Genomic DNA, 25,145 nt, shown 5'->3' on the forward strand with positions numbered 1-25,145 from the left:
CGAAGATAGAAATAGATTTGTTGACGTAGCGAGAACGACCGCTTGCATATTTCCGTCGTTCCTGATTAACCCCTTAACGCACAGATTTAAAAAAAAACCGTAAAAAAACGCTAGAACATTGTCTTGGCAAAAAAATAAAATTCTCGATTATATTCGAGTGTAAAAAATTATAGTAGCATAAAAAACAACGCCGCTCGAATTATCTTGAGTGTGCACAGTTTGGCCTGTTTAGCGCGCTCGAATTAACTCGAGCGCACAAGTTAAGGGGTTAATTTGTCCGAGCGATAACTTGAAAATAATTAAACACGTGGTTTCAGAACAGCGTTATCTCGTTTCGGTCTATTTTTCCTAGCTGTTGAAAACACCGCATTGGTAATGTAGAAACTAAAAACTAACAAATTAATGCACGTTTCCTAGCTCGTTGCGCTAAAGTAGATGTCAAGGCTATAAAGAGTTTTATAAATATTTAGAATATTTTCCTTCTTCGTTGCGAAGATACAAATAGGTTTGTTGGAAGCGAGAACTTGCATATTTCCGTTGTTCCCGATTAATTTGTCCGAGCGATAACTTGAAAATAATTAAGCACGTGGTTTTAGAACAGTGTTATATCATTTCGGTCTATTTTTCCTAGCTACTGAAAATAACGCATTGGTAATATACTAAACTAAAAACTAAAATTAATGCACGTTTCCGAGCTCGTTGCGCTAAAGAAGGTGTCAAGGCTATAAAGAGTGTTATAAATATTTAGAATATTTTGCTTCTTCGTACCGAAGATAGAAATAAGTTTGTTGACGTAGCGAGAACAACCACTTGCATGTTTCCGTTGTTCCTAATTAATTTGTCCGAGCAATAACTTGAAAATAATTAAACACGTGGTTTTAAAACAGCGTTATCTCGTTTCGGTCTATTTTTCCTAGCTACTGAAAACAACGTATTGGTAATGTAGAAACTAAGAACTAACAAATTTACAATATTTGCCCTGCTGAGGGTCACTAAGAATGATTTTTCTCCTACACCTTCGAATGCAGTTAAACAACTCCAAAATTATAGCATTACCAGGTTACTTTAAAATTGACAAATCACTTAAATTTCTCGTCTACGTGTTTTCGGAATATTATCGTCACTTGGGGTGAGCGGGTCTACGGATAGTTAAAAGTAGATCACTGCTGTCGTTTATCGATCGCATGTTAAATGTACATTCTTATTACTGGGATTACTCTTGCTCAATCTAACTTCACGCGAGGGAGTACATATTCGGTTCGGTTCGGAGTACATATCTAATCCAGAGTATATTGCGTAATATAGAATCTGTACGTGTGTAACTAATCTTGGCTATTAAGTCGATAAATTAATAAGTTTAACTGAAGTAGAAGTATTCGTTCCCTCATAGTTAAGACTGATAATCGCGATACCGATTGCAGATACGTTATCGCATGAGATGTATTTTTCAGCAATCCAGGCAATTTCCTAAGAGAGGTTAGAAATTTATATGAATGCATTGTCATACGAAGCATAATCGTCTTAAACAGTAATTTATTTCCTAAGGGTCAATTAAGTATTTTAAAATTATGTCCGTGAGGACACCTTATATCTCCTGATTTAATTTTAGGATTCATTACATTTTCGCATTTAGAATGTCTTACGTGAAATCGAACACGTATTTATATAAAGAATACTTCGTTTATTTGTTAAGGTGATTAACTATTCATGCCTAATATTCTATTATCTATTTCGGTTTTCTATTTTTAACCCTTTCAACACGGAGCCATTTCGACATATGGGCGAAATTCCCTTGACTGTGCAGGCAATATTGGACCAAACGTCGGGCGTCATTAGGTGCTCTTACTAGTCAAAGGGTTAAATGGAAATACTTATGTTTTTCGAGTTAAAGGGGACGATCAAGAAATTCACCTGCATTTCAAGTTCATCTAAAATTTTCTAAATGTTCAGACACGATAAAAATATCAAACGCGTATGCTTCAACACGGAGCCATTTCGACATATGGGCGAAATTCGCTTGACCGTGCAGGCAATATTGGACCAAACGTCGGGCGTCTTTAGGCGCTCTTAGTGGCTAAAGGGTTAAATGGAAATACTTATGTTTTTCGAGTTAAAGGGGACGATCAAGAAATTCACCTGCATTTCAAGTTCATCTAAAATTTTCTAAATTTTCAGACACGTTAAAAATATCAAACGCCTATACGTTATCTGTCTAAGTATTATACAGGGTGTTATAAAAAAATGGGCTCGATCTGCATCGAAGTGTATTGAAATCGGGTCTTCTTTTGCAGCACCCTGTATGTTTAACAAGTTGCAGCAAACGAAAACCAGATTGAATACCTTAAGGCGATTCTCGCAGGAATTACGTAAATTCGCGAAGTCTTGCGTCAAAGTATTTACCGAGGGGAGAATTTCCCGATAATCCATTGCTATACCTACCTCTGACATAGGATTAATTCTGATGCAATCGATTCTCAGAGAGAGACATTCACGCAAAGACCATTGTGTTTTACTCCAACGGTTTGGCTCTACAATCCTTAGCAACGCTTTATCTTTAGACAGTTTTAACTCCTTCGATACTGCGACTTTAATTTAATCCTGATAAGTTGGCGGTATATTATCAGCATCAAAATCGTCGTTGATAAAACGAATAAATTGTTAACCTCAAAGCTCAATACATTCAGGCTGCTAAAAGGATTTTTTTTTCATAACTCTACAACGTCTAGCTTCTGAAATCATTATCTTCATAACAATATCAGATACATTACGTGTTGAAAAAGAGATAGGATAAATTTCACAGAAGTAAATTCTGATACTCAATGATAATCTGAACCTCAAATATCGATATCAGATCCCGTTTACATCCAGATACTAAAACTATTTCTTCGAGGAAAAAAAACGAAATACCCCCTTCGTTATTGCGCTTTCCTAGGTATGAAAGGGTTCAATTACAGGTGTACGAAAGACATTGCGAGCGTGCCTAGCCGCGCGGGCAATCCGAACGTTCAATAGAGAGCGGCCGATGATTATTGGAAACGAGAACGATATCGAGGTGAAACGTTCTACGGCTTCCCGTAGCTCGGACGTGCCTACGAGGGGGAAAAGCGTGAGTCGCCCCGTGAGTATCCGTAGACGAAGTGAACGTGACAGTCCGCGCCCTTGAACCGAGAAAGCATTTGAAGAGCTTCGTGGCCCCAATGCGTGCCGAAATACCGAAGACAACGATTATTCCCCGCACGAATGCTCTTCACGGACAAATTAACACATTCGTGACCGCTGACGTGAATTCACGTCTTTTTAACCTCCATTCCTGATTGCCGCTGACGTGAATTCACGTCATTTTAAATTCCATTCCTGATTGCCGCTGACGTGAATCACGTCCTGCTTAGTTGGTTCACTAATTGTTAGCCGGCGCGGCCCACGAATTTTATCATTTTTATCCTTGCTTTAACGATACAAGTTTCCGGCAACCAGTTTCAGAATTTCATTATTTTCGCCGGTACTCGGTATTTGAAACGGAAAATATTTACCGGTCGCGAATGTGTTAAAGGGCAAGAATCCGCAACAGGGTAAAAAATCCTATTTTTGAGCGGTCTTAATGGCTGAGGATCCGTTACTAGTAATGGGACTGATACGATATTTATTGATAATACTACAATAATTCAATTCTCTGGTATTTATTCCGAGGTATCGAAAATGTATAAAAAATGAGATACCTGGCATCAATATTAGATATCGGTGACTTTTAGAGTGATACGTAACAATATAGTTATAACTGATACGGTAACAAAGTACCGAGGTTTCGATACTATCAACAATATAAACGAATATTTCGAGTACTTTGTGATACAATACATGAATAATAGTTCTCATCTTTCATTTCCTAACTTAACTCATTTCTAATGAATAACACAGTTAATAATTACTCCAAATTTTTAATAACTTCATTTTCATTACTCCCGTAATATTGCCACACCAACTAAAAAACTTTAGCTCGATTGCTAATGCTAGATTGCATTCAAGAATATTGCAAATGTTCAAATATATCGCGAAAATAGTTACGGATTTTTCGTTTCTAGTCAACTAAAAAACTTTAGCTCGATTGCATTCAAGTATATTGCAAATGTTCAAATATATCACGAAAATAGTTGCGGATCTTTCGTTTCCAATCAACTAAAAAACTTTAGCTCGATTGCTAATGCTAGATTGCATTCAAGAATATTGCAAATGTTCAAACATGTTAATTCAGCGCGTTCCTTACCGCCTGAAATGGAGACCCAAGGCAGACTACTATTACTATACATAATATCTCCTAGGATGCCAAAGTGACACACATTCTTTTTTCGCAGAATCACGTTAAAACCGTCATTTTGTAAATAAAGACTAATCGAAGTGAAACTTCTTACGGAACAGTAGTACTTGTAAATTTGCACGTTATGAAAGAAGCCCGGATTCAGAAGTACAACGCTTTTTTAACAGTTAATTACCGTTTACATTAATATTTCTACGTTAGTATTACCGCAATTGACGTAACTTTCGTGTTTCTTAGTGCTAGTACATTCATCTCTCAGTTAACTCTACAACAAATTATTATTTACATTTATCTCTGTGCGTTAATATCGTTATGTCCAAAGCAATCGGTATCGGAGGCGTTAAAGCATTTCGTGAAAGAATAATTAACACTATGCCGTCCGCGCGTCTAATTTAGATTTTTTCGTGTCGTGCCGGTGCAACTGACTTACATAATTTCGTGGCACCAACGTGGAGCCACCGGCACTTACCCGATAGTTTTTGCAATGGCCCAAACGTGGAGCCACCGGACGTCATAGTGTTAATAATAATTCTCTTCAATTTAGAAGTTTCACTTCCCACTTGCGTGGCAGTCACGGGCCGATTTTTCATTTAAATCAGATATTCGTCATCATTACAGCCCAATGCAAGTTACAGTTAAGTGTACAATCAATCCGGTTATTTTGTCGATGCGAAGGTACAGTTAATTTTGCAAATGAAGGGTGAGGTTTTCTATTGCTTTTAATTTAATTTCGTCACGCTACCGTTTTCGGCTAATACGTATCGCGATGTAATGGCGGCGTGGGATAAGGCCGGGGAAAAGGTATAACCACGACTCACGCGAAAGTAACACGCGTGAAAATATTCAGATATTCGTCATCGTTACAGCCCAATGCAAGTTAAAGTTAAGTGTACAATCAATCCGGTTATTTTGTCGATGCGAAGGTACAGTTAATTTTGCAAATGAAGGGTGAGGTTTTCTATTGCTTTTAATTTAATTTCGTCACGCTACCGTTCTCGGCTAATACACATCGCGATGTAATGGCGGCGTGAGATAAAGCCGAAGAAAAGGTACAACCGCGACTCACGCGAAGGTTAACACGCGTGAAAATATTCAGATATTCGGCATCATCACAGCCCAATGCAAGTTACAGTGAAATGTACAATCAATCCGGTTATTTTGTCGATGCGAAGGTACAGTTAATTTTGCAAACAAAGGGTGAGGTTTTCTATTGCTTTTAATTTAAATTCGTCACGCTACCGTTCTCGGCTAATACGCATCGCGATGTAACATGGCGGCGTGGGATAAAGGTGCAACCGCGTCTCACGCGAAGGTTAACACGCGTGAAAATATGATCGGGTGTGGAAAGTGTATCGACCCCCGGAGAATGCACGAGAGCTATTTCTATCGTTAAACTGGTGGCCTCTCCGTGTCGAGAAAGTCGATCTTAGCGTTCATTCCCTTTGCGACAGCCCCTCAGGTTCCATCGCGTCGAAGAGCGGAAAAAGAATAGTATAGTAGGTATAGCATCGGTCACAAATTGACGCGCATCGTCCGTTAGAAAGAATGTATTCTTTGAAAGGTTAAATTACAGGACATTAGTATCAAAGTCCTATGATAGCGAACTATACTTCCCATCACATAATACCTTCCAGACATATTTCAAATGAAACCCATCATTACGAATGTTACATTATATAACACGTTCACCACAGAATCTATTAAGATAGACAAGCGAAAAAGAAAATTGAAAATCCAATCCAAAACGCAGGAATGATTTAAAATATTTACCCGTAAAATTAAAAAAAAAAAAATAAAATAAAAAGTGATTTATAGAAACAAATATACGATTCATGACATTTCTTTTGTATTTATGTTTACGATTGCAAATTCAGCGATGAGGCATTGTAAGCTTACATCACGCTAATACTTAATAATCAACAAATAAGAAAAATAGTTCAGAATACATTTTTTAATTTTTTAATAGGCAAAGAACGACCTCCAGACGTGATATTAATCCTGACGCATTAGTCGATTCCAATTAGCGTCCTTTCCATAAAGACGAGTAGGGAGGCAACAGTAATTAACCGCACTCTCAAGAGTACTGTTTCAAGGATTTCTAGGATAGGCAGGACGAAGGGTGCAAGTGTATATACAGGGTGTTCTTCTTAAAATTCAATTTTTTTAAACTCAAATAACTTTTATATATTTTACCCAATTATAATGCCATTTTAAATGCAGTGTATGGACGTCGTACGATTTCCTCCTAAAAAGAATGACATTCTAACATAATGATGTCACATAATGCTTAAATAAAACATCAGTATTGATCAGAATTTTCCAAGGAATCGAACGAACCTAAAATATCGTCTTAGGATCATTTTCAAAAAAATTACGAAGTTAAATGTCTTCCGGGAGGAAAACATATGTTCGTTTGAAACGAACCCATTTGCATTTTCGATTTCTTACGGATCTAAAGAAATGGTCATTTTCCAGCAATAGCTTGCATTTCCTGCAACTTTGAGGTTCGCTATGTGGTATGGTAAAAATTATTGCAGGTTATTTTTTTCATAGAAAGAAACATGACGTTAATATGTTTTTATTTAAATTTTTATCCAAATTGGTTAAAAAGAAACGAAGAAGTTATTTGAATTTAAAAAGGAGAATCTTAAAAAGAACACCCTATACTGCTTTCGAGGAAGTCTCAGAGCTTTTAATGGATTGATCGACGATGGGACGAGTCGAAGGCGAGGGGGGGTCTCTCGTTGCCGTTACGGGGCTGAACGTGACCTTGAATAAGGTCTCCAGGGTGTCTTACATTTGCCAAATTGGCTTTTTCTAAGGGGAGTCGACGGTACGACTGTTTTCACGGACATTTTTGAGAAGAGAAATGGTACCAACGCGAATTTGGAGGGTTCGAGATAAAAACATGTGAAACGAAAAGCACTATAGTGCTCACCCAGAATGGAATTGATTGTAAATTGAAGGTTCTTAATTTACCGTTAAATAATGTGGATTTTAGCGAGAGGAATCAGTTGGGTTTTTAATTTCAAATTTTTCTCGAGATGTCCTTTTTCGTGCAATATTCAGGACCGAGACCATGAATTTTGTGGTACTCGCCTGAGGCCTGCGATGTAATAAATTGCCGGCTGGGCAATTAGGAGAAAGGAATTAAAAAAACTGGGAAAAGGTTAGGTTTGCTCGTCGGGAAAGAGAGTTTGAGTTTCAGGGAGCCAGGCGCAATACCGGTTTTATATTGCACGAGGTCGGGATAGTGCGCCTCTTTACCCGCTCAATAAGAGGGAGCCCAGACCAGTCGGATGCGTACGGACTTTCTTCGTGTGGATTTCCACGTCTCTTTTTTCGAGAAGAAAATCTCGTTAAATGTACGTTAGATGCTGCAACCCGAAAATATGATACGAGTTAAAAGTCAGCTTTACATTACTTATTTCCATATTTTGTCCGAGGTCGGCAAATAGGAGCGAACGCTGGTAATCGAATAATTCAGTCTACATCGGGAACAAAGCCGAGCAGTCTCGAACGATCGATCGGTTCGGTAAATATCTCGCTACGTCAGGAAATATTTACAAAAGCAAAAACCGCGGCACGCGGGGATGCCATGACCGCAATATTGAATAGCAGCAACGCGTGCCGCGTTAGCCCACTTTAGCGAAGTCGAGCATTAATTGCTCGTATAGAAAACAACCGATGAAATTATCCGAGAGCAATAAGCCAGCGGGAAATAACTCCGTTTGGCCGGCTGGAAAGCGAAACGGCCAGCGGAGGGAATAGGGGTGAGGGCACGTCGAGCCAGAGGTTTCGAAAGTCATGAATCATGAAACGAGTCTTTGCGAGGGACGGGAGCCGATTCTTAAAAGCGATGGCCGCTTACTCGACGCCCCAATAGCCGGACCTTCCGAAAGGACGAATCCGTAGATAGAGCGGGAGACCGAGAGCGACCGTGCTCGGAAGCGAAAGTCAAATCGGGAAAGACTCGGCAAGGTGCGGGCCCACGCCGAGGCAGCCGCGCGCGGCACGATAGAGGCCGACCGCGACGTTGCCGGCTCCCCGGGATATTGATCCGGTCGGGCGTCCTCCCGCGGTGTTGGCAACTCGGCAACGTCGCGCCGCTCCCAGCTGATCGAGCCGCCGCGATCCGCGTGCAGCGGTCAATTTAGCTGGCGAGTCGGTCGAAAACTCGCGCCGGTTAAATCAATGTAATTGCATCGAACCTCTCGGGTCCGACGCCCTGGAACTAAATACTCTCGATCCATCAAATGGAAGAATTGATTTACATCGTCATCGTGCGCTACCCTAAGACGCCTGTTCGGTCTCTGGGGACACTTTAGCCATTGATACAAAAGGTCACCGAGGGAAAGATGGTGTATGTTGGTTATGGTCACATTTAAGGTTACCGCATCGTATAAACAGGGTACAGGGGAGAAGAAGAGCCAAGGGTTCTTCGGAGGGCCCAAGGCCAGAGCGGCAGTTTTTCATTCCAATATCCGTTATTGTCCCTTTCTTTTGATTTCGTCCCCGCGTAATGTTGACAAAGCTTGACGCAATATCTTCAAATCTTTACCGTTTCATTAGACTTCGCTCGACGTTATCTGTATGTAGATGCGAACACGCGATAGCTTATCTAAGCGCAAGAATTTTCGTATCTTGCTTTTCTCCTGCACTTTGAACGATTTAGTCGAAATTCATTTTTTCCGTGTAATTAAAAAGAAGAAGGAATCGCGTGCCTACGCCAGAATTTCACCAGGCATACAAAAGTAAACATCTTTAAAAAAAGTCAGTCAGAACGTAATTTCAAATCTTAACCCTTTATTGCCCTGGGCGTCGATAGAGTCCGCAATTTTGGTAGTTTTGCCCTAAGCGGTGCCCAAAAAGCCCGTTATCTTACAATAATCTCGTGGAGATGCATTGACCACCTTGCACCGTTGAAATAGTAAAAGTTAATTTCCCCCAAGGTTTAACTCTTACTAAAAACGCGTCGCCCAGCTTGTGCACTCGAGTCCGAGGGCTCCACCCAGAAAAAGAATTAAATTTACGAAATTTACGAGACTTCGAAGGTACACGTTCCACCGCGTTCCCGTGGTCGTGAAAATTCGTTGAAGTTCATTCTTAAAAAGGGTATCTAGATAGCTATGGAATCCGAGAGGAGCGTGCACGATATCTAGATACCGCATCTAGATATCCGCCATTGTTGGGCTTACTGATTTCGTGAGCCCGGTGCGACACAACGGGTCGGGTGTCAGGTCCCTACCTAACATTGTATTTTAAGTAATATTAACACTATGCCGTCCGGCGACACCACAGTGGTGACGTGCGCAAACTAGCGGTCAACGGTCGGTGACACCACAGTGGTGATGTGCGCAAACTTTTGGCCAACGGCCGGCGACACCACAGTGGTGTCGATAACGTCAAAAACGGCCGGCGACAAGTCAAGTGATCCGAATTAGCGCTGCCGGCGCCAAGCGAATAAATATTTACGAATCGTGCGGACGGCAAAGTGTTAAGAAAGAGACTAAGCAACGCGTCTCGCGCTCCAAAACGCTCCTGGAGACATGCTCTCCCTCGTTTCTTATTTCCCCTTTGTTTATCCGAGTACTTCCGCACCCCAAACTAGATGACAGCCCTGGGAAACGTCAAACATTCAGATTCTCTGGAAAAAGACGCTTTTCACCTGTTTCCCCTTCGACCTGTCCCCAAGCCAATCACATGAGACACTTCCCTCCTCAATCTTAAAAACCCACCAATAAGCATCCTCCTCCGCGCCTAGGAAGATCCTAGGTCAGTATAAAAAGTCCCGCTCCGAAGGGCTCGCTGTCAGGACAATTCTTAGATGATCAGGAGTGATGTGTCAAAGTTTCGGACAGTTTGGTCTAATACTCTTAAAAAAGTGTTGTATTCGAATCGACTGATTTGAAGGGTGTTTCACTTCACCTTAACAATTTGAGCTGGCTAAGGTGTCCTAACGGATACTGCAGGCCAAAATAGGTGCTGCAAAGCACCATCAGAGAAAAGCAGAAAAAACAAACGGGTCGGGCCTGGTCCGACTCGTCGCCCCGATTCCCCTCGACTCCCGCGCGTTCGGCTGGCTTCCCCCACCACTCTCTTCGCCAGCCCCACCAATCGTAGACCGCCCTCCCCTCATATGGTTTCGCTTTTCTCCATCAGGAAGACTCCTCGTGGGAAAGGAAAACTAGAACGGTGCCAAACCCTAGCGCCATCCAACGATCCAGATACCCTGCGAGCGCACTCACCCACCGGAACGTCACCTAGTTGCGATTTATCGACGAGGCGTTATGCAATCGGAAAGCCCTGATATAAAATTCGCTCGGCGTTCATTTAGGTCGATATCGATGGTTCGGGGCATGTACAAGGTACCGACGAGTTCACTTTATGCCCACGCAACGTTTAACCCTTTCGTTACCTTGGACGAGATATCTCGCGACCCAATACTGGCCGATTAACGCTTTTGACGAGATATCTCGCGACCCAATACTGGCCGATTAACGCTTTTGACGAGATATCTCGCGACCCGATACTGGCCAATCAACGCTTTTGACGAGATATCTCGCGACCCAATACTGGCCGATCATCGCTTTTGACGAGATATCTCGCGACCCGATACTGGCCGATCAACGCTTTTGACGAGATATCTCGCGACCCGGTAGTAGCGGATTAACGCTTTTGACGATAATCTAGCTTTCTAGCACCAATATTTTGACATTCTAGATGAATATATTTTATAACTAATTCTATTCGTATAGCTAAAAGGAAGAAATAAATACAGCTACTACCGGATCGCGAGATATCTCGTCAAAAGCGTTGATCGGCCAGTATCGGGTCGCGAGATATCTCGTCAAAAGCGTTAATCGGCCAGTATTGGGTCGCGAGATATCTCGTCCAAGGTAACGAAAGGGTTAAAGAAATTTCCTTTTTCTTACCGATTACGACTCGTCCTTGCATTCCGAGGGGCGAATAAAACCCGAATGCGTGCATTTGATCGTGATTTATTGAGAATGATTTTACGCCCGAGTCGGGAAATTATGACGGGAGATTAGTCGATATTGGATGTTATTTGCTAGGTGAATTCGCTGAATCGTTTGGGGGAGTTAATGGAGCATGTGCGCTAATGCTATCAGAGATGTTTGCGTTGACATGAAATTCTTCGACTAGAAGTAATAAAAAGGAATGTTTATTATGGACGATCCACTTGCTGCTATGAATGCAAAGTATTCCTCCAATGCTTGTTACATAAGGGAGTTGTTGAACGTTTCAATACGTCTCTTTAAGCTAACCGTACAGAAGAAAAAGGTTGGTTAAGTTACGGTAAATGGCTCGTGACAGACAGATGGTAATTGTTTCGATAAAATGATCGTTCCGTTGTTGTATAATTCCTTTTCTTTAAGAGAAAACTGCTTAAATATTCTGTGCGAATAACGAACGAGGATGAGAAAAACTGAAATTTATTTTTATTTTGAAGACTTTTGTTCTTTGACACACCTGCACTTTTTCTTTTTCACCACCACCACGTTATGGACACCGCGAAAGCGAACCTTTTATGATGAGAAGCATAAAAAAGGCAGATCCGGAAGGAAACCCAATTATATGAGAAATTTTCAGGAAAACATCCAGCCACTACTGAACCTGCTATAAGCCATTGTTACGTTTGAAAACCATTTTCTACCATGTATAAGTACAAATTTGGAACGCATTCCGCAAATGAACACATTTTTCTTAAACTAACAACAGCTCGCATTCGAGTTCATATAATCGGGCTTAATTTTATGCGTGTGTTCCGATGATCAATAAAGAAATAATTTACAATATTGCGTGACTTCCCTAGTAGCATAAAATCATTTCTAAATATTTCTTTGTTATCTTTGCTGAATATCTTAAGCGACAGATTTTTTATAATTTCATGTAGAATTCATTCGAAGATATCTGAAATATTCGTTGAAAAATTCAATNTTATAACATAGTAGCAATGTCAAGTTTTATACGTTTATTATCCGATGCAAAAGTATTTTGCATAGGAAGAAGAGCCGATTTTCAAATGAAAGTCTGATCGTCATATTATAAAAATAACATTCTAAAGTAAGTTTCACAAATATTTCAAATTTCTGTTAAATATTTACACAATGTACGATATTTGTTAAGTATATAGAAAATATCAGAGAAATATTTTGTGCTACTAGGGTTGTCTCGAAAATTCCGTTTCTTTGAACGCGAGCCGATAAACGGATCAATGAAAAGACGCTTTTCAGAATCCTATCCGAGCAAAGCTCCATCTACTCCGTTCGCCATTTTGTCAGAAAGTGTCTTACATATATCTGATCTGCTACTTATGTTAAGAGGAATGAAATTCCTAGATATAGTCAAGGAAGCCTCTGTCGGATCCTTTGGTGCCGATGCCAAGGGCCGGTGTTGCATTCGGAAGTGACAAAGAGCTACTGTCAAAGGTGTTAGAGATTAAAAGCGATGTTTAAGACCTAGGAAAACCAGAATTGTCTTTACGGTTGTGTTTGATACTGCCGGGACTAGGAACTCCGAAGGACTGAGAACATTAGGATCGAGGCCAACTGCTAACAATGCATTGCGAATCCTGAGAGGAAAAAGGCATCTTTGTCGACTCACATGTATGTGACGAGGAAGCTAACGATGCATGCACCGAATGAATACGAATTGCGATGATTTATTATTTGTAGAAGCCTTACAAATCACACTTTCCAGTATTACAGTTACTTCGGAAGTACAGGTAGCCCTCCTACAACACGGTTTCGCTCTAACACGTTAAGGGGTTGCACCACTTTGACCCACCCAAAAATGACGGTTTTTCAAGAATTTTTTTTTTAAGAATTAAAACGTTTTTATCCAAATTAAAGTACAGTAAGGTATTATACTACTATTAAACAACAAAATACTTTTTTTGTATTTTTTTTATTTACAATAATGGCGGCTTGAAAGGCGATTTACCGGAGCGCTGCGAAAATCGATGATCGTGTGGTGGGCACGATAACTCAGTCCAGGTTTAAGTTAGAACAATAAACGAAAAATAATTAGTTTCTGTAGCCTAAAAGCTAGCGAAATACGTAGCCGTTTCCAAAAATATGCATTTTTCACAAAATGGCATCGATTTGAAAGAAAAGATACGCATTTTGCCCTAAATTTCGTTAATTAATGTTGCATAAAAAATGCGAATATCAATACATTGAAAAAACCATACGTATTTCGCTAGATAAACATATCACGAATAAAATAAAAAAAGAATCAAAACGATCGATTGAAAATTGGCGGAGCTAGAGTGCCCACCGATTTTTAAAATGCAGTTTTAAGAAAATCGCGTTTACACCTATACACCTGCCCACCGCACTATCACCGATTTTCGCAGTGAGCGAGTTTAATAGTAGTATAATACCTTACTGTACTTTAATTTGGAAAAAACGTTTTAACTCTTAAAAAAAAATTCTTGAAGAAACCGTAATTTTTGGGTGCGTCAAAGTGGTGTAACCCCTTAAGATAAATTGCGGGAACCCTCGTATAGCACTGCACCCTATAACACTGTTTCGCTCTAACACGATAAGAAAATTGCGAAAACCTTCGTACAACCCTGTACTCCTACAGCACTGGATAACATGGTTTTTGTTTAAAATATTTAAAAACTAAATTACCTTAAAATAATGGCGGGAAGGAATAATAAACTATAGTGCCTTTACATGAAAATAATATTTCTTGTTTTTTCTTCGTTTTATGCTATACAAACATTTACATTCTTAATCAAAATTAAGTTGCTTATATGGAATTGAAAAAAAGGGTTTTTAATAGGTTTTCAGAACGTAATCTCCCCTTTTTGTCCTGGCTCTTAGTCTCATATAACACGGTTTCACCTAATATGGCATTTTCTAGGAACCTAACTACCGTGTTATAGGGGGGTTACCTGTATTCAAAATGTCATCAGTTCTGTTTTGTTTTATTGTATAATTGATTAAACAATTTTCATACCTTATATGTATACCTTTAGTACAATATATGCAGGGTGGCCGGGAGAGGTTGGAGAAGGGGGGCATGTTCACTTTTTCAAGGTTTCGGAAGTACGCTGCAGGTGTGTCAAAGGACATTTGTTACTTACAATGGGGACGACACAACTCAACATCAGCCAAGGTAAATGGTCCGAAACGGATGCTGCCGTTTGGAAACTCGTCCCTGGTCAATGTGGCCAAGTGTCACGGCCAACTCGCAGGACTCGAAGAATTTCGGAATGTTTAAAATAGCCTACATGCTTGGAAAAACGCCCGAATTCTTTGCCTCTTTTTTCGAACAAGAATGCGCAAAGTTTCAACGAATTGCCAGCTCTCAATGTTTTTCCGAGGAGGAATCGTGCAATTTATCGTGAATAATCGAACGCGAACGGGCTCGGAGTAATCGCAGGAACGAGCAATTGTGGAACATTTTTATTTCGTCAGTAATGACGTATGTATACTTATTTAAATATTTGTAAATGAAACAGTTTAGTCCAGTTTTTGCCAGCTAGTAAATTTAGACGTCCGAACGTCACGGTACGTGGGACAATGTCAAGCGGTAATTGTTGTTAACAGGGGCACACGCGGTACTTGACATTTGCCAAGTAATTCGTAAAAGAGAGACAAAGCTTTTGACTATTTTCGAGGTCAGCAAGGATTAGTTTGAATCTGGACGGTGTCGTTAATACGCATTATGATTCCGAGTAATTTCAAACAGAGGGGAATCATTTGGGATAATATGTCTAATACCTTGTGATAATGTTGTTAAAATATTTGAAATGAAAATATTAAAATTAATTTTAGGCCGTATGTATACGTTCTGAACAAGTCAATTAATTAGTCTTGGGTATTTTTCAATTGATTCCACTGCACTTTATTTCAAATATCTCGCTGTAGCCGTGTTGCGCATTTACCTAGGTTTTATAAACCTACAGGTGCAACAGCCTAAAATTAATTTTAATATTTTCACTTAACATATTTGGAGTTTCATGGATCATGAAATCTGGGAGTATAGCGCCAAATACGCACATACACGCGGGGAAGCGAGGAAGGTATCGAATTCGTAAGAACTCTCGTTATAGGAATCGGATAACATTAATTGTTTTTTTCTCATCCTCGTAAAGAATTTTCAAATTTCTGGAGCTCAGTGTATTAATTAACGGATTTAAAATCTACTTTCAATGTCAATATATGATGACGCAAAAGCGGCAGACTTAACCGGGTCTTAGACTTGTCATTGTGCTTGTCATTTCTGTGATGTAAACGATCGTTATCTCGGAACGAGAGGGAGCTTCAATGATCTCTCGCTCCAAATCACGGAAGCTGGGGATACGAAGTAAACCAGGCGTGTCTGGAATATTTAGTCTTCGCAGCGTTTAGTTATCTTGAATGTTCCCAGAATTTTCATCGACCCGTAGTCTTGGCACCGTTTGCGCAAAACTTGTGCGTCCATACATCCGCAATTTAATCGCAATCTCTTCGATTTGGTTCAAGACTCGAAAGGAACGAGCACAACACCCTATCGCCGGAAATGTAAATTTCCAGTTAAGAAAAAATTGCTCAGGATGTTTATAACATAGTAGCAATGTCAAGTTTTATACGTTTATTATCCGATGCAAAAGTATTTTGCATAGGAAGAAGAGCCGATTTTCAAATGAAAGTCTCGACTAGTAATTGAATCTATTTAACTCTTGGCACCGGTTGCGCAAAACTTGTGCGTCCATACACCCGCAATTTAATCGCAATCTCTTTGATTTGGTTCAAGACACGAAAGGAACGAGCACAACATACTGTCGCCGGAAATGTAAATTTCCAGTTAAGAAAAAATTGCCCAGGAAGTTAAAAACGTAGTCGCGGTGTCAAGTTTTATACGTGTAATATCCGATTCAAAATATTTTGCATCGGAAGAAGAGACGATTTTCAAATGAGAGCCTCGACTAGTAATTGAACCTATTTAACTCTTGGCACCGTTTGCGCAAAATTTGTGTGTCCATACATCCGCACACTTTAATCGCAATCTCATCGATTTAAACATGAAAGGAACACGAGCACAATGTACTATCGCCGGAAATGTAAATTTCCAGGTCGGAGAAAATTGCCCAGGAAGTTCAAAACGTAGTCGAGGTGTCAAGTTTTGTACGTTTAATATCAGAATCAAAATATTTTGCATCGGAAGAACTGATGATTTTCAAATGTGAGCCTCGACTAGTAATTGAATCTATTTAACTCTTGGCACCGTTTGCGCAAAACTTGTGCGTCCATACGCCCGCACACTTGAATCGCAATTTCTTCCATTTGGTTCAAGACATGAAAGGAACGAGCACAACATACTGTCGCCGGAAATGTAAATTTCCAGTTAAGAAAAAATTGCCCAGGAAGTTAAAAACGTAGTCGCGGTGTCAAGTTTTATACGTGTAATATCCGATTCAAAATATTTTGCATCGGAAGAAGAGACGATTTTCAAATGAGAGCCTCGACTAGTAATTGAACCTACTTAACCCGTTAACTGCGGAATTTACTGCAACGTTACGGGTTATCGACGTGTATACCCGTCGTAAGCAGTTAACAGGTTAAAAATAGAATTTCTCCGGTCTGTGATTTTTCGTATCTCTGCGCGTATCGTCTTTATTCAATTTTTAATTATTGACTAAGATGTATCTGGAACGCTTTAAAATGTTCCCATTTTTACCGAAACGTAAGCATTTTAAAATGCGATTTTAAAGCCGACTTTCAGCGTTGTTAATGAAGTCGATCTCGAAGCAGAGGCAATAATTATTTCAGTTTCAGAGATCAACGGATTGGTAACGTTTCATTTCATTCCCTGTACCAAACAAAGGAAATCAAAATATCGACGAAGGATAACAATTAATATGCGTTTCAATGTCTAGTTATACTATAGCGTATACACCAATGAAAACATTAAATGATAAGATTCAACCTCAACATCGGTTCGTTTTTCACGCGGCTTAACGCGTAATAATGATTTATTTCCGCATATATGCGAGGATCGGCAATTTCACGAGTTAAATCCTGAATTTCAATTATGATTAATGAAATGTTCCTTATTTCCAGGAAATTCTGAGGTTTTCCTCTCTCTTAACTTTCCGCCTCCTGGCGTCAAAACGAGCGCATAAATCCTTTCGACTTATAAGACGCGAAGAGACAAATATTTCTGAAACACGGAAATCAACCGAATCCCCTCGCGCGAACCGTCATTCAGTTTTGAACCCAAAAACGACTTTTTCACGTACTCAAAGATCGTCGAACGGACGATTAAAGCGATGCAACGAAACGAGAAAGAAAAGGAATTTATGGTTCGGGGACGTTGCTTCGCGTTCGTCGGCTCGAAAATGATTTTTAAAACAATTAAAATTTTACCCGTTAACAATAGAGACCGTGCGATTAGTTACGATAGGCTCTTAAATGTGCCCATAATTATGAAAGTGGTCTAAGTCAAAATAAAAAAAAAAATGAGCTTATCAGTTATTTTACGCCATATTATTTCAAACAAAATTAATTCAATGTAATTTCGAAACAAAAAATATATGACTTGGACTACTTTCATAATTATGGGCACAAATGAAACCCAACGTTAGGATTAATCTTGACCATCCGTCCCGTGTCGTTAGTCGCATTGGCAATCGCGATACAATATATCGCGGCTCTCAATGAAACCATGGAGTCCCGAGCGAGGCGCAAACGCAGTCCGCAGGACGTCGCCGCGCCTCGTCGGGGACCCGGGATAACTCCCTCTAAGGCCGCACCGGGACTCTCCTTTGTGCCGGATTCGGCGCGCTCTTCTCTCTCCCTCCCCTCCGCGCGCGCGGCGCGGAGGGGAAGGAAGCACGTTGGCTCGGTCGGTCGCGGTCGGGTCGCCGGGCAGAGGCAGTGGTCTCGCGTCTGCGCGTTGCCAATCCCTCGGAGGGAACCGAGCGCGGCGTTGCCGCTCGGCAGACCGGGAGCCACGAGGGAGGCCGCGGAGTGGCGCCGTCGCCAGTCAGTTTTTGCCTCGACTAGACGGTAGATGTTCGTCGGTTGAGCCAGGTGGCCACGATGCGCGCGCGTGTCACGTGACACGGCGAGGAACCGGCGCAACGGTGCTCCCGGAGCAGAGGGGGAAAGAGGGAAAGAGAGCGGGCTCCGCGGTCGGGGCTCCCTTCGCGCGGCCATCGCGACCGCGAGAGAACTCGCGTTTTTGGATTACGACGTCGGAGGCGGAACGGCGGACGGGGCGAGCGAGAGGGGGAGAGCGACCGGACGGCAGTATGCCACCGGACGGCCGAAACGCCGCCAGCGTAACGTTCCTCGGAGATCGCAGCGGGTAACGCCGACCTAACCCCACTTCCTGGGAGGAGAAGGAGCGGAGGAGGGGAAGAGGTCGTTGCGGACCACCACGTGGTGAGACGGCGATCGACGAGCGCCTCGGCGCGGGAGGAGAATGTAGCGGCGCCGGGCGGGTCGAGAGGAGGTCGAGAGGCAGTCGGGGCGGCGGTTCGGCCACGAGGACCGGCCCCAGGGAGAGGATATGGGAGGTCGGTCGTGCCGCAGCGGAATCGAGAATGACGTCGCAGGTACGAGGGATGGGGCCGCGAGGCCTCGCGGTGGTCCTGGCGCTGCTAGCCGCCGCCGCCTGCTCCTCTGCCGGGGATCCCAGCCTCCTGGCGGCGGGCGAGTGCCCGCTCCCGCGGGAGTGCGAGTGTTCGGCCGACGGAAGGGCCGTCTCCTGCGCGGGCCGGAGCTTCCTGGGCGTCCGGCTGCCGGGCGCGGCGAGGGAAGTCGTCCTGAAGGGCGTCCGGGCGGCGACGGTGCCGATCGGCGCGCTCGACGGGCTCGCCGAGCTGAGGAACCTCTCGTGGACCCGCAGCGGCGTGGAGGTGCTCGAGGCCGGGGTGTTCTCCTCGACGCCGCTCCTGCGTCGCCTCGACCTAGGTGACAACCGCGTGGCCGCGCTGCCGGTCGGCCTGCTCGAGCCCCTGCGCTCTCTCGAGTGCCTGAACCTGACCGGTAACCGGCTCGCCAGCCTCCGGCAGAGCGCCTTCCTGGGCCTGGAGAGCCTGGAGGAGATCCGCCTCGCGAGGAACCGACTCACGGTGGTGCCCTATCAGGTGTTCGCCCCGGCGCGGGCGCTCCGGGTCCTCGACCTCAGGGAGAATCTGCTGGTCTCCCTGCCGGACCACAGCTTCAAGCCGAACCGTAACCTGGTCGAGCTGCGGCTCTCGGTCAACCGGCTGACCAAGCTGCCGTCCCACGTGTTCTCGGGCCTCGGCCGGCTCCGCGTCCTCGAGCTGCGCGACAACGAGATCGACGTCCTGCCGCGCGGCCTCTTCGCCGATCTGGCCGCCCTCGAGGTCCTCGACCTCTCCGGCAACCCGGTCGCGAACCTCTCGAACGTCGCGTTCGCGGGCCTGCGGAACCTCGAGCGACTCAGCCTGCGGCGCACGCGGATCTCGGCCATCCCCAGGGACCTCTGGCGGCCCGTCGAGCGGCTGCGCGCCCTCGACCTCGGCGCCACCGGCCTCGAGGTCGTCCGCAACGGTGACCTCGCCGGCCTCGACCGCCTCGAGGAGCTCGTCGTGACGGACGGCCCGCTCCGGGAGATCTCCACGCGGGCCCTGGCCCACACGCCGGCCCTGCGGAAGATCGACCTCCGCGACAACGACCTGGCCTTCCTGCCGGCCAGCCTGGCGCGCCTGCCGCTCGTCGAGCTCCACCTGGCCGGCAACCCTTGGGCCTGCGACTGCCGCATGTTCTGGTTCGTCAAGTGGGCCGAGGACCACGTGCGCGCCACCGCCTTCGACAGCGGCCTCCGATGCGGCGCCGACCTCGCCGACGCCGTCGACATGCTCTACACGCTGCGCTACCTGAACTGCACCCCGCCGAGCCTCGTCAGGGCCGGTTCGATCGTCCGCCGGGTCATCCTGAGCCCGGTCCTCCTCGAGTGCGAGTTCTCCGGCAACCCGGCGCCCTCTGTGACCTGGGTCACTCCGACCCTGCGGATATTCCACTGGAACCCGGACCCCTCCTTTCCCGACGTCTTCGTCCGGCACCCCGTCGTCCACGAGGAGGGCGACCTCCGCCCGCTCCCGGAAGACGGCCGCATCCGGCTCCTGGAGAACGGCTCGCTCTACATCGCCCATCTACTCAGGCAGGACGTCGGGGTATACGAGTGTTTCGCCATCAATCCCATCGCTAACCTTTCCAGCTATGTCACTCTCCACATGGACCCCGTGACGTACTACCGGATCAAGATCCTGAGCATCGCCGTGGGGGCCGCCAGCGCGGTCGGGTTCCTCTTGATCACGCTCTTCGTCCAGTTCCTCCGGTATCTCATCGTCAGGTGAGAACGCGCCTGTCCCTCAGGTGGATCGCGGCGACCTAGGGGTCGTCGTCGATTCTCGACCGAAACGGTCGACGTCCCCTGGCTTCGTGGCTTTGAGCCTCCTCGAATTGTCCCCGTGGCCTCCGAAGTTATTCGCGAACCTTCGCCGATGTCGGGGTCCCGTTCCCTCGGTGGATGCTCTACTTCTGATCGCGCTCGAGCCAGCCTTTCGAACGTTCTAGTAGGACGGTCGGGCAATTCGTTGATTCCACTTGGTCGTTCTTTCAGATGCGGATGCGTCCGCTGGTGCTCGTGCTGCAGGCGAGTCGGCGCGACCCCCCGAGCCAAGCAGATCTACCAGATGTTGGACAACATCGAACAGTACAAGAGCCAACAGCTCGAGAGGCTCCGAGAAAATTACACCCAACAGGTGCATCGGATAAAGGACAACTGCGCCCAGCAGGTGGAGTGGATCCGGGACAGCTACGAGGGTCAGATGAGGCACATTCGCGACATTCGGGATTACGGGACGAGCCATCTGACCTCGCTCCGGGACCAGTACTATGATCAGGTAATGCGGACGTTCCCTGAACTTCAATCCCGAAATGACGTCGGTTCCACCTATACCGAAAAGCGTCAATTAAGCGAGTCTCAAATGTTCGCAACCGCAGGGTTCCGTCTCCTGTGACGAAAGTAATTACAAAAAGTGTTTCCAGTTCTTGCTCCGGTTGTATGTAGTCGTTTGTTCGCCAGGTGATAATGGATAGATGCTTTACGCGAAATGAAACGTCTCGTTAACCTCGCTGAGCATCTATGAGAGCTCGAGGGTCCGTTTGAATAATATTTAATTTAATTGACGAACGTCACTAACGGCCGTTTTTTATTAAATGGAGATCCCCAGCGGTTCGTTGTCTGTTCGTTACCTTTTGCAAGTTTTCTCCCCATTCTTCGGTCCACGGTTACAAACGCGAACACCGAGCCCTCGTACCTTTGTATGTTATCTCGCTATACGGGACGAGAGAATGAAACGAGGTTAGTGGAATTCGATGTACCCCTTCCCGTCTCGCTGTATTGGGATGGAAATCCCGTGTTTTCGCGGGAACGACTCCTGTTAACGACACGAGAGCGTTCGCGCGAGTGTCGCCAAACTGACACCTCGTCTCCGTTGCGTTTGCCTCTAGGTGAAGAGAGTACGAGACTATTCGACGGGCCAGTTGAACTGGGTACGCGAGAATTACGTCTTCCAGCGCAACAAGATACGGAAGTTCAGCGCCCACCAGGTGCTACGTCTGCGGGAGAGCTACAAGTACCAGCAACAGACGCTGAACAAAGTCCTGGAGAACCTGCCGAACCTCTACCTCGACAACTGCCGGAGCGGATCCTGCGGTAAGAGCGACTCGATCGTATTTGACCCGAAGGACACCGATGGCTTGGACACTTACTTTAAGGCGAAGATCAACGACCTGGTTAACGGGGTCAGCATGGACGACGTGAACAGCGAGTACTACACGCCGACGGAGCTGTCCTCGTCGAGCCCTTGCGGAGTCGGCATTTTGGAGGGCGTCCACATAAATTTCATCGAGACCAGGCCACCGCCCGTGCCCCTGCACCCGCCGATCTTGATCCCCCCGATTCGCGAATTCGTCGACCAATTCGGCAGCGTGACCCTAGAGGAGGGCTCCCCAGGCAGAGCGGCCTTTCGCGGGGGCAGCGCCGAGATCCTCGCCAAGGAGCGCCGGGAATACCCGGAGGGCTTCCGTCTCTTGGCACCGTGCACGAGCATGCCGGATCTACCGAACGAGACCAAGCTCTAACTCGGCGAATCGACGGAACCGTGGACGCCTCGAGACGTCCCGAGGATCGGTCGGCCCGGCAAGAGACGCCGCCTTCGAGGAAGAGTACCTGAATGAACCGTGGGACGAAGTGCGCGCATCCCCCGGAATGCCAGGAGGAGAGTCGGACCAAGTGAAGGTGATCGCAGGGGTATAACGACGTGGACTCGAAGGGATGAGGGGGGGAAAAAAAAAATAATGCGGACAGCTTCCAAGGACCCTTCCCTCGCGCGAGCCTTGGCGACCTTGCAACCTGTCCGCCTTTATACGAGTATCACGGAGCCGAGGCGGTGAATCGCTCGGCGTCGTCCTTAACAACGTATTCGCAATGCCTAGCTGTCAATTTCAACGAGGTCGATGATTCCTACCGGTTCTATCTTTTTGACTCTTTCTATCTCTCACTCTATCTCTCTAACTCTCTCTCTATATATATAAACAACGCGCGCACGAGGGCGTCATCGAATCCAATATCGCGAATCGTCGTCCTCGACCAGACCCCTTGTCGATTTCGATCACGCGATGGAGCCTCGACCTCCCAGGGTCCTCTGAATCGTCCCGGGAGATCGAACGTCGTCCCGGGCACCCCTGACGAGTCGACGTTGGCCTCCGACCTGAACTTGTCACTGTAGTACCCAACTTGTTCCAAGGGATACAAATATATTTCATTTACCCCCTGAAGCAGAGAGAAGTTTGAACCGTATCTCGACGCGCAAAACTCCACCGAGGATACTAGAAACGGGGAAAGATAATGTCGAACGACGTTCGAGTCGTGCGGGAAAGTATCATTTTGTGCCGGCCTTTTCGACCGACGGTATTTCGGATGGGCTCCGGTCGGTCGATCTTGGAGGCGTCTTTGGAGCGATTGACGGAACCGGGTTTCAAGCTGATCCAACTGCCAACTCTGGCGAGCTGGAAAGATTCTATCCTGAGAAAATCAGGGATCTCGGTCAGCGAACGCGCAACCGTGATCCTATCGTAGAAGACCCCGTGATCGGTTTGCGTCTACAAGGCGAACGTCCGATCGACTAAGAGGGCGTCGATCGGACGTTCGCCTTGTAGACGCAAGTCTTTGGAGCGATTGACGGAACCGGGTTTCAAGCTGATCCAACTGCCAACTCTGGCGAGCTGGAAAGATTCTATCCTGAGAAAATCAGGGATCTCGGTCAACGAACGCGCAACCGTGATCCTATCGTAGAAGACCCCGTGATCGGTTTGCGTCTACAAGGCGAACGTCCGATCGACTAAGAGGGCGTCGATCGGACCTGGTTCGATTACTTTGGGGACAAGGATCCTCGGCAGAGTCCTCGATGACGCGGGATTCATTGGGGTCCGAGTATCGAGTACCTCTCCACGAGGTCCTGCTATTTCGGGGCTATTGTCTTCCTCGTGGCTGGGTGTTGGCTTCTAAGATAAACTCTGTCGACGTGGGTGGGAGAACCTGTCCAAGATAGGCTTGTCGAGGAGTCCGTTCGCGGCTGACGGAACTGCGTTTTCTCTTTCCGCGGGTATGGACACGTACACGGCGCGTACGAAGGGGAAATGCCCTGTGTCTGTGGTAAAACACGCTCCCCATACGTACGGGAATCAACGGCTACGGATTCTAATTACTACTTAGTAACTGTGGCTACATTGTACCAATTACTATTAGTGATAATCGTTACGAGTGTTAATACCTACTGTACGAATATATACACGTGTATGATCACTTTGACCGTCTTTAGTCTCGAGAACGTCGGGGTTATTTAACCAGTACATTATCGAACGAAGCTCGCGCGTTCGAGGTGGAACCTAAGGTAACCAGCCTTAACAACGCGTGTTTCGAGAGGGGAAAAAAATAAATAAAAAATGCGGGAGAAAGTTGCTCAGAAAATTACGCCAGGTAGCGGCGGCACCGGTCCACCGTAAACTTGTATTATCAATGCAAATAGTAGTTATTGAAATTATCTACGGTTACTTGACGCGGCATGCAATAGAGTATGCCGTTGTACCGTGGTTTACCAGAGTCGATGGGCAAGCACGTCCGGCGCGATTCCTCGTGAAAGATTAAAAACATGCAAAAATTGGACCTCGGCTGGAATCGGGGAAACGAATGCGCAACTGAGAGCTTTGATAATAAAAAGCCTCGAATAACCTCGTTAAAAAAAAAAAAAAAAAACGAGGAAGCTGCAGCTCGGGCCGATCGCTCGAGGACAAATGTCATAAATGGATGATCGTTTTGTATGACATAAATACCGTCCGTGGTGAGCCAAAACGTGTAAACAAGTCCTGAGTACATGCTCAACAAGCCTAACAAACGTTATCCCCTTGCCTTAGGTTTTAAATTCCAATAGCGCTTGCCAGAAACAAGAAAAATGTCGGTCATACATCGGGCCATTTTACGGTTTGGCTGAACGTTCAAAGTCTCACACGTTTTGTTCACGTTTGGCCCGATTAATATACCACGTCTCTCACACGTTTTGTTCACGATTAGTCCGATTGACATCTCACGTCTCCCACACGTTTTTTTTTCACGTTTGGCCCGATTAATATCCTACGTCTCTCACACGTCTTGTTCACGTTTGACCCGATTGACATCCCACGTCTTTCACACGTTTTGTTCACGTTTGGCCCGATTAATATACCACGTCTCTCACACGTTTTGTTCACGTTTGGCCCGATTGACATCCTACGTC

The 25,145-nt window shown here is 45.3% G+C and overlaps 2 protein-coding genes across 3 annotated transcripts in view; one reads left to right on the top strand and one right to left on the bottom strand.

Annotated features, from left to right (window-relative positions):
- LOC105696091 (putative oxidoreductase GLYR1 homolog) overlaps positions 1–25,145 on the bottom strand; it is a 46,727-nt gene that overhangs the window by 7,204 nt on the left and 14,378 nt on the right. The window lies entirely within an intron of this gene.
- On the top strand, positions 18,163–23,151 carry LOC105696090 (leucine-rich repeat and immunoglobulin-like domain-containing nogo receptor-interacting protein 3). 2 transcript variants are annotated; one of them, XM_012418270.2, is made up of 4 exons: positions 18,163–20,659; positions 20,930–21,212; positions 21,823–22,027; positions 22,090–22,260. In XM_012418270.2, exons 1-4 carry the CDS (start codon positions 18,882–18,884, stop codon positions 22,110–22,112), a joined length of 2,289 nt encoding a protein of 762 aa, XP_012273693.1. In that variant the 5' UTR covers positions 18,163–18,881; the 3' UTR covers positions 22,113–22,260. The 2 variants fall into 2 exon arrangements, with proteins under 2 accessions (XP_012273693.1, XP_012273692.1); XM_012418269.2 differs by having other exon boundaries at positions 18,175–20,659; positions 21,823–23,151.

This window comes from Orussus abietinus, unplaced genomic scaffold (assembly GCF_000612105.2).
Source record: "Orussus abietinus isolate OABI.00-Male unplaced genomic scaffold, Oabi_2.0 scaffold219, whole genome shotgun sequence".
Lineage (NCBI taxonomy): Eukaryota > Metazoa > Arthropoda > Insecta > Hymenoptera > Orussidae > Orussus > Orussus abietinus.

What these genes read in the sequence shown, in the direction of transcription:
- LOC105696090 (XM_012418269.2), top strand. Translation starts at nt 18,882, where the DNA reads ATGACGTCGCAGGTACGAGGGATGGGGCCGCGAGGCCTCGCGGTGGTC. An exon ending in CTCCGGTATCTCATCGTCAG is followed by an intron (nt 20,660 to 20,929) that starts GTGAGAACGCGC and finishes TCGTTCTTTCAG; the next exon opens with ATGCGGATGCGTCCGCTGGT. An exon ending in GGGACCAGTACTATGATCAG is followed by an intron (nt 21,213 to 21,822) that starts GTAATGCGGACG and finishes GTTTGCCTCTAG; the next exon opens with GTGAAGAGAGTACGAGACTA.